The 17331-nt window shown below is 45.0% G+C and overlaps 1 protein-coding gene and 1 long non-coding RNA gene across 2 annotated transcripts in view; one reads left to right on the top strand and one right to left on the bottom strand.

The window, feature by feature from the left end:
• Positions 1 to 4613: 4613 nt before the first annotated feature.
• Positions 4614 to 17331, bottom strand: part of LOC146543449 (uncharacterized) — a 99578-nt gene continuing 86860 nt past the window's right edge. Inside the window, exon 2 of the long non-coding RNA XR_014886314.1 lies at positions 4614 to 6895. This is a non-coding gene — a long non-coding RNA (uncharacterized LOC146543449). The remainder of the gene's footprint in view (positions 6896 to 17331) is intronic.
• FGD5 (FYVE, RhoGEF and PH domain containing 5) overlaps positions 14760 to 17331 on the top strand; it is a 94685-nt gene continuing 92113 nt past the window's right edge. Inside the window, exon 1 of the mRNA XM_085235693.1 lies at positions 14760 to 15086. Coding sequence (XP_085091819.1) covers positions 15074 to 15086 — 13 coding nt within the window. The 5' untranslated portion in view covers positions 14760 to 15073. The remainder of the gene's footprint in view (positions 15087 to 17331) is intronic.

The raw sequence follows: 17331 nt of genomic DNA, 5'->3' as shown, positions 1-17331 counted from the left end.
GAGGGGCTGGGGCTGAACCCCAAATCTGCTGTCACCGCCCACTGCTTCAACCAGCACTTCCTGGGGTGCATCCAATGAAACTGCTTCTGCTGGGTAGGACCTAAGCCTGCCTCCCCAGCTGCTGGTAGGAGGTGCCGTGGGGAGAGTTGATTGACTGCAGGGATAGCAATGATGAGGAAGCGGAGTGTGAAGACCCTGCCTTGGTAAGCCCCTTCTGCTGGCCTCTGATACGGTCCCCATCACTCTGACCATGCCCTCCAACCTTCAGTCCCACACACTGACCTATGACCCCACAGGGCCATTACATGGATGAGCTGCTGCACATCCTCTACCTGCTTTCAAACAATTTTTTCCCAATAAAGCAATGGATGGAACAACTCAGCACCATTCTTTTGGGCCTTGGAAGGGAATAGGGTCCAGGAGGTGACTGGTGTGAGAAACATGCTCAAGATCAAAAGTTTCCTATCAGGCAAAGATCTCTGTGAAGAGGGAGTGTGTGCCCCCTACCCTCAGTAGAGAGAAACTGTGCAACTAGTCAGTGAAATCCATTTTGTTACATACCCTGAGTCCAGTGCAGGTAAAACCTGTCCTAGCACTCATTAGTTGAGCATCTCAGACTCAACAGTCTTCTGACGCTGTTTCTACATTATGCTTCCATAGCTACATTATCCTTCCATAAAATGTCTGTTACCAACCCATTGTCTTTGGGTATGTTCTGCACTTTTTATGGCGATAGGAGGACAACATTTTCAATTATCTGCATGCTAGTTCTGTCCTATACCAACTCTCCCCTACCCTATATAATTACCTGGTGCCTGTGCCAATTTTACTTAGGTTGGAATGCCTCAGTCTCAACTTCACACTGGTCAGTGACTTTCTTTGTGAGAGGCAACTTATCCTATGCTACATACAGGGAATACTGGAAATTTCCATGGCAAAGACGCAATCTACCTCTCACACTTGGAGTCATTCAGATGGATTTGAGGTTATTAAGGGCACTTTGGGACCTCTTTGTGTTCCCCACGTGGCATTTGGGGGTCAATTAGAGAGATTCTGTCATCTTCCAGTGGCATTTCCAAGTTGTGTGGGGTGCAGAGGAATGCTCTGTCATCCTGTGGGGTGGGTCTGAGGTCCTATGGGTCGCTCTATGGTCCTTTGTCGTGGGTCTGGGCTCCCTGAGGAGTGCTCTAGAGGGCCCATGGGTCAATCTGGGGTCCTATGGGGTGGGTTTGGGTCTCTGGGATCCCTATGGTTCACTGTGGGGCCCATTAGGGTGACTCTGGGGGTCCTACACAATGAGTTTGGAGTTCCTGTGGGTAGCTGTAGGGCACTATGGACTGAATTCGGAGTCCTTTAGGGCACTACGGGGTGCGTTTTGGGCCAAAATGTTGTGATTTTGGGGACTTTGGAGTGCCTACAGCCCCTCACCCATGAAAAGAAATACCCAAAATGCCCCAAATTCACCTCAAAAAGCAGCACAACCCATTGCAACAGACCTTGGCATCATAACTCTGACATACCTCTAGATTGCCAAAAATCTCCAAAATGTCCCAAAAGCCAGAATGCACCCCAAACTGAGAGGATCACATCTTCTTGGCAAGCTACGATGTAGTTGTTCGGTGGCGGCGTGCGAGAGGGAAAAGCCGGCAGTGGTAAAGAGACGGCCCGGCAGCACGCGCCAGACTCGAGAAACCTCTACACGTGCACCAGGCTTGACACGACATTACGCAAGAGCTAGGCTGGGCACAGCAATACGCATGCGCCATTCTCGACGCAGCAATACGCATGCGCTGGTCTCGAGAACACACGACGTATGCGCCAGACTCGAGAGAGCTGTACGCCTGCGCTATTCTCGATTCAGTATTACACATGCGCTCTGCTCTACGAAGTATTACGCATGCGCAATGTCGGAATTAGTACTACGCATGCGCGAATCTCAGTATTGCATTAGACATGCGTCCGTGTCGACACAGCAATATGCATACGGTATGCTACGCACGGCACCACACATGCGCTGGTTTCTAAGTAATATTACGCATGTGCATTTTTGGTGTTGGTATTACGCATGCGCTAGAACCTGCACTGCAATTCGCATGCGCCCGCCTCTATGAAATGTTACACATGCGCGATTTTCTGGAGTGAAATACGCATGCGCCATGCTATGGATTGCACTACGCATGCGCCAGCCTCAGCATTTGCACTACGTATGAGCAAGACTTGTCACTACTATACGCATGCGCCAGTTTCGAGAACGCACTACGCATGCCCCTTTCTCGATGTAGCATTACGCTAGCACAATGCCAAGTGGTGTATTACGCATGCGCCCGTCTCTGCACTGTTCTACGCATGCGCCCGTTTTAACACTGCGGTACGCACGCGCCTACGTGTAGTACCGTTATAAATGCGCGCTTTTGGGTATACGCTTTTTTCTTATTACACATGCGAGCGGCGCAGTGTCCGTTGGGAGTAAAAATGGTCCGTTCCTGGGTTGGTGTCGGGCGTATAACAGCCCGAGGAAATAGACCAAAAGCATTCTCGGTTGGAAGGGTAGAGAATATCACTGAGCCTTCTGTCCAAATATTGATTTCTCACCTGTGTCTCCATGCTTCCTAGGAAGTGACTCTGTTTATACTTTTTCGGAAGCATGCGCACTACTATCTGAGCACCAAGCATAATAAATATTGGCGGATTTACAGAGCAGATTTACGATAAAGTACGCAAGCCCCTTCCGCATCCCTGCGCGCCTGCGTCTTGCTGCCTCGGCACCTTAGACGGCTGCAGTTCCGCAGATTGGCCACGCGGTGACAGCAGAGACTGCGGAAAGGGCTTCGCCGATAGGGCTGGGGATGCGCTACAGCCTTGGATGTTCGGTTATTTTCTTATTTTGATTTCAGATTAACACCAAGATGGAAAAGTGGAAAAAGAAAAAAAAAAAAAAAAAAGAGGAGGCAAAGAAAAGAAAAATGTTCTAAAGCCAGGTGTATGGGAACTGTTGAGTCACAGCCTGAAACACTGATTGATCACATGGGGAAAATACCCAGTCAGCCCTGAGAGCACAGGTGAAGACAATTCACCTGTGTGACAGAATGGGGTGGAGCTTGGCTGCATCTCTCTTAGAGCTCATTTAAGGGCCGACTGCCGGTGGGGAAGGGTCTCTGCCTGGAGATCTCTTCTTTGTCACTTCTCTTTTACTACGAACCTGGAATCTTCTGATATAGGTGAGCAATCTTCTTCCTTTTCTTTATAGCATCTTTCTGTTGTGCTAGTTCTCCTGTTATCATACCTTTGTTGTAATGCCTTTCCCCTTGCATTGATCTGTCTAGATGCTACACCAGGAAGAGTTTGTAAATTGTTTACAAATATCTGTGTACGTTATGATTGAACTGTCTTTTTTATAAGTGTCTGTGATATTTCTTTAAATATTCGTGCACTTAAATCAAACTACCAGGCAAATTTAATCATAATGAAAGCATATTAGCAGAAAGCACAGGATGGTCCTGATACTTTATCAGCCTGTGGATTACTTACATTTTTAACTTTTTTTTTTTTTTTGCAAGTACCTTTATTGCGTTTTAAAAGTGCCAACAAATAACTGAGATTGCTGAAAACTGCAGTGCCTGCAGTGCTGCTTTATTGGGTTTTCCTCCTGCAGGGAGCAGCAGCGTTCAGCCAGCAATCGGCCCCCCGGAGGAGTTCGGTTCCGTTCGGTGAGAACTCGAGGCTGGATTAGTGAGCAATGCTGTTCATTGAAGGAACAGATTGCAGATTCTTTTGGATTGCCGGTGGTGAACGCGCTGTCTGCAGACCACGTGCAAGTTCCAAAACTGAATGATATGGGCCTGTAGTTCCCGAGCTCTTCTTTCTCCCTTTCTCAAAAATGAGTGGTTTTCCTTTTTCCAATCACCACTGACTTTGCTTGACTGCTGTGACTTTTCAAATGTGACAGAGCAAAATGGTGCAGGGCAGGAATGGTTGGGAATGCACGGGAGTTTCCTGGTTGTGCACTGAGAGGAGGGGATGGAGACAGTTATGTCACTGTCTCCATAATTGAGAAGGGGGAGTAGGGAGATCCCAACTGCTTCATAGGAGTTATCAGTAATGAGGTGTTAGTGTGTCATGCCTCTCCTTATAAATCAAAACACTGACTGAAAAATTAAATGCCTTCTAATAACGTCACTTGAATAAACTGTGCCCTCCTTTTTCTCTGCTTGAATCAAAAGTGGTCTGTGAGATTTTTGACCCAACTTTAGAGCTGTCATAAATACTATTGTCCACTATATGCAATTATTGTATCTTATCACTTGAGTCCTTCATACTAAAATTCCTTCAGCTGGACTTTCCTCTTCTTTTGATACTTTGTCACTAAAGATGTGAGGTTGGAATTGGCACGTAGATGAGACAGAAGGAAATAGTATGGCAGAAGTTACAGTCTTTATCAAACAACAATGAATTCAGAATGTTTATTCTTTAACAACCCAGCTGCAAGGAAAAGCTCTAAATCAGACTTTGCATTATCTCTGACTTGAAAAGCAACCATGACGCAAATTTATGAGAAACCAAGTTTCGTGAGTTCCAGGGCTTGATGTTTTTGAAAAGAAATTACCAACAGAAAATGAGCAGAACGTATTCTTGCTTTACTTTGACAAAAAGTGTTGTACATCCACTTCTTTATTTTGTGTACAATTCTTTTTCCTGTAGAAGTGCTAAATATTTTTAAAAGGTATTACTGAAGGCTCATTCATTCAGAAATATTATTTATATGGTAATTATATCTATAGAACAACAAACAAGTGCTCTGAAGAAGTGAACTACTCACATACTTTCAACAGAAATCCTTGTGAAGTCTGGACCTGGTGCCAAAACTAAGAATGAAAAAAAGAAATGAGTTTGTCAGTTGTTTGTTCTTCCCATCTGCCATTATTGATAAAACCCTTGGGTCTCACCTAGAAGGCAAATTGATCCTATGTCACCAGTCCTAGACATCCCAATCTAATTTTGGACAGTCCCTTCTAATTCACCCTTTGGTTCTCTGTGCAATATACCAGCTGTTTAGGTACGCTTTTGAAAGATGACTGCGCGTGGAGGGATGACAGAATTGAGTCTTTGGAGATCTTTCAGAAGCTTGTGTGTGGTCCAATAGTAACTGGGACTCCTGAACTATAATGAGAACATGTCAGATATTCTCATCCTTGAACAGTTGAAATGCTTCAGAATGCTTGCTAGAACCAAAGCTATGCCAGGAAGAATGGAAAGATTTCAGTGCTGATGTTCCTGACAAGACCATATCTGAGCGTGTTGGCTCCATAAGGCTTTCATGCGTCTTGTATTACTTACCTGGCAAACTACAATCAGTGTTGGTGGGGTTTCCTACCATAAATACAAGGGCTCAAAAGCAAGCTGAAAAAGTTGATTGCCTGGTTCAGTGAGAAGTGAGTTTGTGTTGTGGGAATTCTCACACCCTTCCTCACATGTGCTTCTACTTGATGAACATCTGAATGCAGCCAAGCTATGCAATAATAACCCAGAAGATGGGAACTGTTTGGCCTGTTCCAAATGTGGAACAATAAAAAGTCTGCAAGAGAGGGAAATGTTCAGAATAAGACTAAAATGAAATTTTTGGGATTTCAGAATTTATTCATCCCAGTTTTGGCTCCCAGCAAAGCTTTCTCCAGAGGGTATATATATCACAAGGAGTTCATCCTATAATTTTGAGCAGTTGTGAAAAACCGTTTCTGTAATCTGATCACACAAGTTTTACGTTACGTCACCTCATGTAGCATAACCTCAACATTTAAGGCAGAGGTTTAGGCCTTTCCCCCAAGAACAAGTCACGGAAACAATGTTGAACTGGAAGCACTTTAGTAGCAGTCTTGTGTCTTTTTTTTTTTTTTTTTTTTTTTTTTTTTTTTTGTCCTACTTGTATTCTGCTTAAAACTTACTATTTCCTTACTTTATATGGTAAGGGACTGAGTGTGAGCTTGTTTATATGCTTTATGACCCAGGTTGGTCAAACCAACAAAATAAATTGCCTGTCTCAATAGGCTTTGCCTTTCCTTTTAAAATATATGTATCTTTTTATTTTGTTTGCTTCTGTGTATATGAAAATTACAGGAAGTTTAATTAGAGACTCTTCTGCTACAAGGCTTCTCTACTCACTACTGGCAAAGGCGTTCAGGTCAGAATAGCAGACATAAGCTGTACATAGGACATAAATGTACATAGCTTCATGATCCATGATGAGATAGTTTTGGACCTGCTGCAAAAGCTGGATGCTTACAAGTCCATGGGAGTAGATGGATTGCACCCTAGAGTGCTGAGGGAGTTGGCAGATGTGATTGCCAAGCCACTGTCCATCATTTTTTGGCAGTCCTGGCTATCCAGGGATGTCCCGGTGGATTGGAAACTGGCAAATGTGACGCCCATCTTCAAAAAGGGCTGGAAAGACAATCCTTGTAGCTACAGGCCTATCAGTCTCACGTCGGTGCCTGGGAAGGTTATGGAACAAATAATCTTGGGAACCATCACGGACCAATTAAAGGTCAACCAGGGGATCAGGCCCAGTCAGCACGGGTTTACAAATGGTAGATCCTGTCTGACAAACCTGATTTCGTTCTATGACAAGGTGACTCGCTTAGTGGATGAGGGTCGGGCTGTTGATGTGGTCTACGTGGACTTCAGTAAGGCCTTTGATGCTGTCCCCCATAATATTCTCGTGGAGAAGCTGGCTGCCCATGGTCTGAATGGGTGTACGCTCTGCTGGGTGAAGCGCTGACTAGATGGCCGGGCCCAAAGAGTCGTGGTCAATGGAGTTGGATCTAGTTGGTGGCCGGTCACGAGCAGAGTCCGCCAAGGCTGAGTACTTGGGCCACTTCTGTTTAACATCTTCATTGATGACCTTGATGAGGGGATTGAGTGCACTCTCAGTGAGTTTGCAGACAACACCAAGCTGGGAGGGAGTGTTGATCAGCCAGAGGGGAGAAGGGCACTGCAAAGGGACCTGGACAGACTGGATCGATGGGCCAAGGTTAACGGCATGAGTTTCAATAGGGCCAAGTGTCGGGTCCACGCAACCCTACAGGCTTGGGGAGGTGTGGCTGGAAAGCTGCCTGATGGAAAGGGACCTTGGTGTTCTGATGCACAGTCGGCTGAACATGAGCCAGCAGTGTGCCCAGGTGGCCAAGAAGGCCAATGGCATCCTGGCTTATGTCAGGAATGGTGTGATGAGCAGGACCAGGGAAGTCATCCTGCCCTGTACTCAGCACTAGTGAGGCCTCACTTCGAGTGCTGTGTTCAGTTTTGGGCACTCAGTACAGAAAGGACGTGGAGGTACTGGAGCAGGTCCAGAGAAGGACAAGAGGCTAGTGAAGGGCTTGGAAAACCAGCCCTATAAGGAGAGGCTGAGGGAATTGGGGCTATTTAGTCTGGGGAAGAGGCGGCTGAGGGGAGACCTTATTACTCTTTTCCAGTATCTGAAAGGTGCTTACAGTGAGAGTGGGGTTGGTCTCTTCTCACTGGTGACAGGTGACAAGACGAGGGGAAACAGCCTCAAGTTGCGCCAAGATAAGTTTAGGTTGGACATTAGGAAACACTTCTTTACAGAAAAGGTGGTTAAACATTGGAATAGGCTCCCCAGGGAGGTGGTTGAGTCACCGTCCCTGGATGTGTTTAAGAGCCATTTGGATGTCGTGCTCGGAGATAAGATTTAGCAGAGGGTTGTTAGAGTTAGGGTACTATGGTTGGGCTGCGGTTGGAGTTGATGATCCCTGAGGTCCCTTCCAACCTGAGTAATTCTATAATTCTATGATTTTGTAACAGCTTCTCTCTGAGGTCAGCAACATGGCAGATCGTTGTCCATACAGACATTTAATGAATAATTAGCCTAGGTTTTGAAGGCAGCCATTCTGGAATTGACAGAATAGCTTGCTGGTGGGGAAATAACAGTACAAGGAATTCTCCCATTCAGCAGTCTACTTTCAGTAACTAGTGAGAAAGGAGCGGAATGCAGAGGAAGTGATAACTCCTGAATGTCACTGTATTCTACTTTTCTTTTTTTTCCTTAAAGCCTGAACAGTGGAAAAAAATACTCATATCCAAATGGATTGGTTTTATGGGTGAAGCAGAGAGGGACATTTCTGTGGCTTTGAATTTGCTGTGAAAAGGTACTTTGGAGATAGAATTTGTGTCCAAAACCAAAAATAAGAACAAGGAGTTATCACTGTTTCTAATTCTCAGCTATCACACTTGTTTTTATTCTGTGAGGTGCATTTTAATCCTGTTAGTTACAGATGACTTGTACATGCTTTTAAAAGAGCCCAACAGATTTGAACTTTAAAGCTGAATTTGCTGAAGTTAATGTTCATTTCAACAAGGCTCCTCTAGCAGTGGTCCTTCACACATATGTAAGTGTGTGTGATCTTCTCCAGGACTACGATGTTTCAATGCTGTCCTACAAATGACCTTCTGAAATCTCCGCATTAGGCTTCTCAAGGAGGCCTGATCGTAAGAACAAAGACACTTAATGAGCAAAGCACAAGATGTGTGTGTTTGTTTTTAAAAAAAGATTGCATAATGTTAAGATAGACCCTGCATAACACCTGTGGATGTGACAGTGTTGAAATTCTCAGTCACCCTTCCAAGAAGATGGAAAGACAGCAGCCTCTGAAATAATTTTCTGATACTGACACAGGATCAAAATTTACTCAGAATGAGAAGCGTTTACAAAAGCTTCCAGTGGATAGGATTATCATCTGCTAATTAACTTCCAGACTGTTTAAGGAAGCAATGGTGTGGGTGTAGGTATAGTGGGAGCAATGGTGTGCAGAGAGGTGCATTCAAGCCTTTAGGGTAGGATTATGGCTTGAAATATAACATCCCACTATACTGTTATGGCACCCCAGTGGTTAATAGGACCTCTCTTTGTCCAGGGGTTGCTGTGGAGACTGTTCCTGTACCTCAGGAAGCAGGGACAAGAGAAGTTTCCTGTTTTGAAGAAGGTTTAATAACTATTTTCCTCCAATCAAGGCAGCAGATGCCTGGACAGGAAATGGAGAACGCAGCTGCTAGCCCTGCTTTGGGTCAGTGGCTTCGCTAATTAATGCTGGCTGGGTTTTGTAGCCAAAAAGGACCCAGTGATAAGTGGGCTGCAGAGGTGGGGTGGGGGCTTTAGGTACAAGGGGCCTGGAGCAAGACAGATCTTGGAGTGAGACTAAAGTAAATACGAATAAATAGTAAGAGGAAATGGGTGTTTGGCTTCATCCATTTATGCACCTCTCACATGCCACACTGCACTCAGAATATGGCCCTGATAAAAATGTGGCATATCGTTAATTGTTGTCTTTCAGAACAATGCTCTGAGGTAGCAGTAGTCATTGTTCCCATTAACTTTTTCTCTTGATTCATTGCTGAGGGAGACGTGCATGCTTTGGGGGTGTTAAATGCATGGTCCCATCAAACGCAGGAAACCGGTCATAATTTCTTCAGCTGTTTTTTGTTTTGTTTTCCAAATAGAATTTAGTGAGTGTTTGCTGACCTCCAGGAGTGAAACTCAGTTCTGGCTTCACTGAAGCTAGAACTCATGTTGACATTCTTTGTGCCAAGACTCAGCCTTTTGGACTCGGTGCCCAATTTTCTTTCATTGACATCAGTTTTACACCTGCAAAACATCCTGACTTACATATCAGTCTCACTTCATGTGATGCCTGACTCAGCCATCTGCAGTCCTTCAGCTCCCAGCCCACTGTTTGATTCTCTGTGATGTTATTTCCCCTGGTGCTTTACGTAACAGCATCACAAAAGGGTTGAAATACCAGATGCAAACAAGGCCGACTGTAGTAGGTAAATCCATGCAAGTGTATTTTTAGCTTCTTTTCTCTTTGTTGTCTGTGGAGCTCATGAGCTCTGTGTATTGCAAATATGGGCACCATGTGCTTTTGACTGCATGATCAACAGGTGTATTGATTAAAGATAGACGTGTTTGTGGATACATCCCTTCTCAAGCTAAGTTAAGTCAAAGGAAGCTTTGCATGGGTAAAACAAATAAAAACAGAGCAAAGATTTGAGAACTATGTATCTGGGCAGTTGAGAAACTCTATCTACTATCCTTCCCTAAAGCATTATTAAGGGATCTGTACATCAACCATCCTTCAAAATCTATTGTATCTATGATTTGGGCTTTGCCAGATCATCAGTGGTGATGAGCATTGCCTCTTCCTGTCCCACAGTTTCCCAGGTGCTACAGTACCTGCTAAAATACATGGGGAAATATCAAAATAACACACAAACTTGTGACTTCTCAGGCAACTAATACCAGATTAATATAAAGATTTGTAAAATGATATCTGATTCTGAAATTGTACCTGGAAGAAAGTTGGAGGCTTAGTTCAGTGCAATTTGCAGGGCAACTCCCTCTCCTCCCAGTGCAGCATTCATAGTATGATGCCAGAAGTTTTTCTTTTAATAAGGCCTCTGTCACCAAAACAGTAAATACAGGCCCTTACAAAGAAGAGACAGCAGAGTGAAGGATGATGAAAAATGCTCAGAAATACTGCTTATAATAAAGTAGTAGACTTCATCTTGAAGAACATCTCTATGTGATAACATAAAAAGGCTGAAAAATAATAATTAGGATGCATAGGTAGTGTAGTATGATAGACAGAGTCTCTAGAGCTTCATTAAGATTGCAAGTAGAGTGCTGGTTTATGTTTCAGTGATTAAAAAATAAGATTCTAACATGCTAGATTGCTCTGATATACTTTAGCACATAAGTATATGGAGTAGCACTGCTTAAAATGGATTAACCACTTGCACAGATTTAAGCACATACTTAAATGACCTACTGGATCGGGACCTGGAAGCATACAGTTCACCAAAGTTTAACAAATCATCAAAAATTAAATAGATATTTGTATTATATTTTGAAGGAAATACTTTGTAAAGTCTTTATTAAAAATCAGAATTATTTTTAAAAAGATATTTCATTTGTTTCACTATTTGAATAATGGAAATGGATGTGTTCATCTTTCCCATTATTTTTTAAGACAGAGGATAAAATGGCAACTTTCAAGCAGATGTTATATGGTTGTTATCTGCATTTAGGTGTAGAGGTCCTAATGATTTTCATCATGTTAGTATAAGAAATTACACTTTGAATTGTCTTCTAGACTGACAATAAAGAGAACATAAGCCTTTTGCTTAGTAAATGTACTTTAGGTTTCTTTTAAAGATAGTGATCACTGCATAGGTGTCTGTTTCTTTATCTCTTTTGTGCCCAAACTGTAGCTTAGTTGCCCATCAAGCATAGTTCTTGGTGTCCAAAATTACTCTGAACTGCTCAAGAATACATTTCTTGGTGTACATTGCAGTGTCTCTTAGCAGAGTACATGTTGCATTTTTAACCAACACAAACCAATTCAAAGTTCAAATGAATCAGATCTGATTGAGAGAGAGGAGTCAGTGACTCCTGAATGTACCCAGGCACCCTGTCCTCTGTGGAAGAAGTCAGATTTGAGGACAGACAGCAACTTGTGAGAAGCACTCAGCTCTTCCAAGAGCTGTGTCACAGAACTAACAATTGGCAATGCTTGCTCTCAGCTACTGACGTAATGCCAGAAGCAGGAGTTGCCTCCTTGTCATTAAGTCTCAGCTCAGGAGTGAGGAAAAAAATGTAATTTATTGCTCCAGGAAATGGAGCAGTGGTAGTTCACATCACGAACTAAAAAAGCATCTTCATTCTTTGTCCTGTAGCAGACCAAAAAAGGATTTTGAGTGAAGCATATTAAAAACAGTACAAGAACTATAAGACCACATGGTTTATTTGCTTATTTTTTTTCTCCCAAAGGCTCTGTTTTGCTATTAATACCTAACCAACATTTATCCATTATGATCTAGCTCCAGATATGAGAAAACTTTATTACTTAGACTGTTTTTCAAGTTCTCAGGAGAATCCCTAAAATTCTATGGCTCACATTCTTCGTTTTTCTATAAACACGTTTTCTTTTCTTCCTGCTGCCCCCTCTCCCAGTGCATTATTATTTTTTACATATATAGCTGAAAAGCTGTTCTCCTGGAAAACATACTTTAAGGCAATTTTTTCAAATCATCTGTATTGTGATTTTTTTTTTTTTCTACTTGTGGTTTCTTTTCCATTATTTCATATGAACTTTTTCTCATACGTTGCAACAACATAGAACTGTATTCCTGAAAGCTGCTTCAGATAATACTTTTTGTTGACATAAGATACTTGTGTTGAGCGATACAGGCATCAAAGCTGCAGGTAGCAGGAATAAATGAGGGACCAAAACATGAAGGTGGGGGAAAATCATATAACTGCTGGCCATAAGCGAGCCAGGAAAATCCATTTCATTCCACGCACCTGGACGTGCAACAAGGCATGCTACACTATGAAGGCATAAAGACACAGGCACGTCCATCTCCTTTTCTAACTCGAAGACAAAATAAAAGGGTTCCTACTGTGATTTTATGTACATCCAAAACCATATGGGATTTCAAATGCTTGCTTAGAAGTGATAGAATTATAGAATATCCTGAGTTAGAAGGGATCCATAAGAATCATAGAATATAACTCCTGACTCCATGCAGGACTACCCAAAAATCAGATCCATATGTCTGAGAGCACTGTCCAGCACTTCTTGAACTCTGGCAAGCTTGGTGTCATGACCACTTCCCTGGGGAGGCTGTGGCAGCACCCAAACACCCTCTCGGTGAAGAATGTTTTCCTGTTATTCAGCCCGACCCTCCTCTGCCACAGCTCCATGCTGTTTCCTTTGGCTCTATCGGTGTAAGCAGAGAGAAGAGATCAATGTCTCTCTCTGCTCCCTCTCGTCAGGAAGCCATAGGCCTCTCTTCAGTATCCTCTCTGGGCTGAACAAACAGAGGGACTTCAGCCACTCCTCAAATATCTTCCCCTCTAGACCCTGCACCATCCTTGTAGCCCTCCTTTGGACACTCTAATAACTTTATGGATTTTATGTCCTTTTTGTACTGTGGCACCCAAAATGGCACAGTGTTGAGGTGAGGCTGCACCAGTGCAATGCAGAGCAAGACAACTGCATCCCTCAACCAGCTAACAATGCTGTGCTCAATGCACCCCAGGATATGGCTGGCCCTCCTGGCTGACTGGCCACACTGCTGACTCACGTTCAGCTTGTTTTTGAGCAAAACCCCCAAATCGCTTTCAGTGGGGCTGCTCTCCAGCATCCCATCCCTCAGATTGTATGTATGTATAGCCAGGGTTGCCCCTTCCCAGGTACAGAATCTGGTGTTTGCTCTTGTTAAACTTCATGCAGTTGGTGATTGCCCAGTTCTTTAATTTGTCTAGAGCTTTCTGCAAGGCCTCCCCACCTTCAACAGAGACAACGGCCCCTTCTAATTTAGTAGTCAGCAAATTGCTCAAAACAGCTTACTCTCCTACATCCAAGTCATTCATGAAAATGTTAAAGAAAACTGGCCCCAAAATGGAGCCCTGGGGAACTCCACGAGTGACTGGTATAGCAATACAACCAGGATCCCCTAGACATCAGAACCAGTCATCCCTGAATACCAGTCTCAAGCCCTCAAGAACTTTGGCTATACTATAGAACATCTGCTAGCTGAATGACATTAGTTATTAGGTACTTTGTAAAGTTAACAGCATTTAAAATAGTGTTAGCAGTAGTCTTGATTTTTGTGGAATGCAAGAAGTCAATGCAAGAAGTTCACGCACACAACAGCCTGGGCACTCCAGCCAGGCATACTTTGCTGGCATACACGGCTCAGGGATGGCCCCAAGCATCCATCCCAACCTGTGGGGGAAGGGCTCCTACCTGACAAGGGAAGAAAACTCCAGTCGTCCTGGGGTTTCTCTATCAGAGGAGGGAAATTTGGAATATTATACTTTCTTGTGTGAGCAATGACGGCACCAATAGGAAGGGCAGCAGGACTATATCAAGCTCTTATTGAGAGTAGAGGAGCAATCCAACCTTTTTTGGGGGTTACCACTGCTTACCAGGGAGAAGTGCCCAGACACAGCATGACTGTTAACTTCATTGAGCCGGAAGCTGTTCTATGGGAGAGGAGAAAAAGACAACCGCCCGGTGCCGTCTGAAACTTCTCTGAGCAAGCACGGTTCCTATGTGAGAGACGGACTAGGGCTCCACTGCTCCTAGATAAATGCTTCAGCGGCAGGTGCTGCTGGCTCGCAGGGGTGCTCTTCAATCTGGGCAAAACCCCCGCACCGGGTCCGGATTGGGTAATTTGGGGGCGTTTTCTCCGAGCTTCTTCCCCCAGTTTTCCGAGGCGGGGGCGGTCCTGTCCCACGGGGAACCAAGGGAGGGGAATGGGGGAGTCAGAGGGAAAGAAAGATGGGAGGAAAAAGCTGACGGGGGAAAAAGAAAAAAAGGGGGGGAAGAGGGAGGACAATGGATGGATGGGTGGATAGATGGATGGATGAGAGTGAAGGGAGAAAGGGAGCTAATGGAGGGAGGGAAGTGGGGAGATGAAAGGGTGAGGGGGGGAGGGCGGGAGGTAAGGGAAAAAAAAGGAAGGAGAGTGAAAGAGAGGAGGGAAAATGGACGAAGGGGTGTATAAAGAAGGATTAGAGGGGAATGGAAAGGGGGTGGGGAACACCAAATTGAGGAGAGGGGAGGGCAAAAGAAAAGGGTGCAGGGGAAGAGGACAACCCGCTGCGTCTTTAAATTATTGCGCCCTTCGGCATCAGCTCCGCGTCCCTTGCCCCCGCCCGCACCCCGCGTAATTCAGGGGCTCGTCCCGCCGCCGGGAATGGCCCCGCCTGGCCTATCCCCGCGCGCTGCCTGCTGTGCGGGGCGCCGGCGCCGGCCGCCGCCCCTCGACGGGCCGCACGCGGGGCAGGGCGGAGGCGCGCCGCGGCGCTGACCGCCCCCGAGGCGGCAGTGCTGCCTGCACAGCCCGCCGCGCCGGGTCCAGCTGCCCCGCCTGCGCTCCCATGCCCCCAGAGGGCTCCAGCGCCGGGCGCGTTCGTGAGGAGCGAGGGCGGTGACGGCCCCGGGATCATGCTCTGAGCGCCCGGGGCAGCCAGCGAGGGAAGTTGGGGTGGAAGATGAACAACACCGGTAAGTGAGCAGCTCCTTAGGCACGGCTCTTCGCGTCCGGGCATCTTTTCCCTGGGGCCGGGCATCCTTCCTATGGTACCGGGACCCTACTTCCCTCGGGCGCCGGCTGGACGGCATTCCTCTGGGGCTCTGCCTCTGGGATGGCATCCCCCGGGCAGGCTTCCTGCATCCAGGGCCGGCCCTCCGCTTCCCTGCGCTTCGGTGGGTGCTCCTCCGGCTCCCCGCGAGACACGGCGCGCCCCGGAATGTTGGTGCCCCTTACCGGCTCCGCCGGGGTGGCCACGAGCCGTGGAGGGGTGGGGGGCTCGGGGGGGCTGTGCTTGCCGAGGGAAGTGGCGCTGCGCCCGTTCTCCTCGGACACGCTCAGTCCGAGGAGATCACAATGCCTCTAGGAAATTTTCTGCGGCTTTCCTTTGGAAATTGGATTTTGGGGAGATATTGGTTGTTTTTTTGGATGGTTTTTTTTTTCGTTTGTTTGCCTGTTTTGCTGGATTTATTTCTGTACAATTTTCTCTCTAAGGCAAGCCCCGTCCTTTCCTCCTTTCTCTTAATTTCTGAGATCGTTTCCCTGATAGAAACTGGGAAGGTGAGAGACACGATCAGAAGGGAACAACTGCTAAAGCAAGACTATCAACAGATAACCATTAAAAGGAAGCTGGGGCAAGCTTTACATTCTCCTCTAACTTTCTGGTTTTCAGGGATGAGGCATGCGTGTAAAAAATCTAACAATCTGGGAAACCATTACTGCTAATTCTAGAACTTGTTAGAAAAATCTAACATTGTGAAGAGGTAGAGATGAAGGGAAATAATTGCTTTTTGTTTTAGCCCTAAATTGTTTCATGATGTTTCCTTGTTCCTGGGAGGGACTATTGCTGGGTACTTCACTTGCACAGATGTAACCTGAGGTCCAGCGATACCACTGTCATATGTTGGGAAACTGTGAATCACTGTTTGCCACAGCACAGGAATACAGTACTAGAGAGGACTGTTTAGGCTCAAACTCAGTCCTCTGCAGTTGTATCAGCATGTCATACTGCTGCTCTGAGTTTATATAGAAAGACTCTTGTTCCCCTTTGAGTTGGGAGTGGGACACTCTCCTATCTGAAAGATGGTGACATTTCTGTTCTATTTCCTGATCCTGTCTGGACTGAACTCAGTCCATCCCAAGAAGATGAACTTATTTGAGTGTTAAGCAAGCCAGCCAAAATCATCTTAGCCATGATGCTCCAACCACTCTTTCTCCATCTCTCTGTTATATTAAAAAAAGCAGCTCTCATCTTGTCTGATCACAGTGGGTGAGCAGTGCAAGGAATATCACGTTGTTCAGTTGTAAACTGAAATTTTATTAGCAGTTTTCTTTCTTCGGAGTATAGGGCTGAATGTTATTACCTTCATTACTAAAAGCAATATCCATTGTTACAGATCACAAGGCCACATTACTCCTTTTATCATTGCATCAAATTAAATCATTTTAGGTAGCTTTCCTGCTATTTCTCCAGGAAGCTGAGAATCTCTTACCCTGCCCAGTCCTTCTAGTTTCCTAACCAGATTCACAGCCATTTATTCTTGGGATTACATTGTCCCTTTCCTTAAAATAGTTCTTTTCCTCCTCTGGTGTTTACCTCCAGGTTGTATTTATAGAGAGTGCTCATATCCCTTCTCAGCCTTTGTTTTGTACATTCACACAATGCAAGGAATGTCTCTCCCATCAGTGCAAAGCAGAACTTCCTACTGAATCTGAAGTGTTTATTAACTGGCAGAACTCAGGGACCAGTGCTGGTGAGCTCTGTATTATAGTAACACAGAGCACCAGTAAGCAGAGTCATATGTGAAGGCATATAAGGCAGCTTTGATCTCACAGAAGTTGAAATAAAGGCAAACAGAAAACAGGAAGGGAAGCACGGATTATCCTCAGAGATGCAAAACTGATATGAAAAGAAAGATGAAGCAGTCCAACAAGGTTGCAGGAAATCTGTGGTAAGAGACAAGAGACAGACCCCTGTCTCAGAGCCTCGCACACAGAACTTCCAGGCTCTCAGTATCAATTTTTCTTGGATGCTGAATAGATGCTGCCCAAAGGAAGAAGGTTCAGATGTTTGACTTCAAACTGTTCAGAGCCATAAGCTGGCTAGATATTCTTTCAGCTGTTACTGAAATTGATATAGGAAAAGCTGCTATATGTACCTGTAGAAAAAAATATTGACTTCTGTTCTCAGGAAGCAATATATAAAACAAGTGATTATGA

The sequence above is a fragment of the Meleagris gallopavo genome, chromosome 14 (assembly GCF_905368555.1).
Source record: "Meleagris gallopavo chromosome 14, MGAL_WU_HG_1.1, whole genome shotgun sequence".
Taxonomy (NCBI): domain Eukaryota; kingdom Metazoa; phylum Chordata; class Aves; order Galliformes; family Phasianidae; genus Meleagris; species Meleagris gallopavo.
This window is presented reverse-complemented; position numbering and strand designations above follow the sequence as displayed.